The 1182-nt window shown below is 32.9% G+C and overlaps 1 protein-coding gene across 1 annotated transcript in view; it reads right to left on the bottom strand.

Moving 5' to 3' along the window:
• Positions 1-1182, bottom strand: part of LOC18055940 (probable RNA methyltransferase At5g51130) — a 7632-nt gene extending 6450 nt beyond the window's left edge. The window contains exons 1-3 of the mRNA XM_006451176.2: positions 929-1182; positions 697-811; positions 362-567 (exon numbers count right to left, since the gene is read on the bottom strand). Coding sequence (XP_006451239.2) covers positions 362-567; positions 697-811; positions 929-1144 — 537 coding nt within the window. The 5' untranslated portion in view covers positions 1145-1182. The remainder of the gene's footprint in view (positions 1-361; positions 568-696; positions 812-928) is intronic.

Below are 1182 nucleotides of genomic sequence, written 5' to 3' on the forward strand. Positions count from 1 at the left end.
GAGAAAAGAAGACGTATGATATGTCCTTCATATCAAATTAACAATCTTAACTTTAATAATTGAGCACTCCATATGAGTCATGATGGTAAATTCATACAAACTGAAAACAAAAGCAATCACCAATTCCCCCTTTACCCATTAAGAACAAGAAATCCAAAATCAGATGCACACATGCAATTCTTGCACATATACCCATACCTACCATCTAGACATGAAAACAGACTACTAGAAGTCTGCCAATCTGTATGCTGTGTCCAACAAGAACAATTGACGATATTTCTTGGGCACTCATCAGTAATATCATGGCTAAGACAATGCAATTAGGGCACCGACAATGCAATGAGTAAAAACTCTAATTTCAAAACCCAACTAGAATATAAATTAAAACAACATCACATTCCCTGGAACAGGCTGAACAAATCGAAACCCAAGAATTTATAAAGATAGTAAAATATGAATCATTCCCACTTAAATCATAATTGCAACAAACAAACATTAAGAGGGTAGGTAAAATCTTACTAGAGTCGATGTCAATCCCAAGGATACTCCGGCAGTTAAACTTTTGTGCTGCATAACAAACATGAAAAGCATAATCACTTCACTATAAAATGAACAATTCTACTAAAACCCAAAACTTGAACTTTCCAAAAACCACGCCCCCTAGTGCAAATATCTAGGGAAAAAAAAAATTCGTACCAATTTGAATGGTAATGATGCCACTATTGCAGCCAATGTCGAGACAATCTTTGCCTTCAAACCATTCCTTTTTCAACACTTTAAATCGAGGATCTTCGTTCAAGCCCTGACCAATCTGAAGAAGTAGTACAGATAAGTAAATACACTCAGCATTTATTTATATAATTAGCTTTAAAAATTAAAATTAAAATTAAAAAAAAAAAAAACAAAGAAAGAGAAAGAAACTAATTACGCGATAACCGTAGTAGTTTTTGTAATTGCCGAAGGGAAAAACGTCTTTGCCCTTTCTTTTCTTAAGTTGTTGAGCTTCGCCCTTTTCTTCTTCTTCAACTTTGTTCTCCATTATTTTCTTGACCATTGTAATTAGGGTTTTATTATTATATATCCTCAATTCTAATGTGCAGAAATACGAGTTAATTATTAATGGAGTTTTTTTTATGACAAACATACAACTCCAGATATGTATATTAGGGTTTTTTTTTTTGG

This window comes from Citrus clementina, unplaced genomic scaffold (assembly GCF_000493195.1).
Source record: "Citrus clementina cultivar Clemenules unplaced genomic scaffold, Citrus_clementina_v1.0 scaffold_1, whole genome shotgun sequence".
In the NCBI taxonomy this organism is placed as follows: Eukaryota; Viridiplantae; Streptophyta; class Magnoliopsida; order Sapindales; family Rutaceae; genus Citrus; species Citrus x clementina.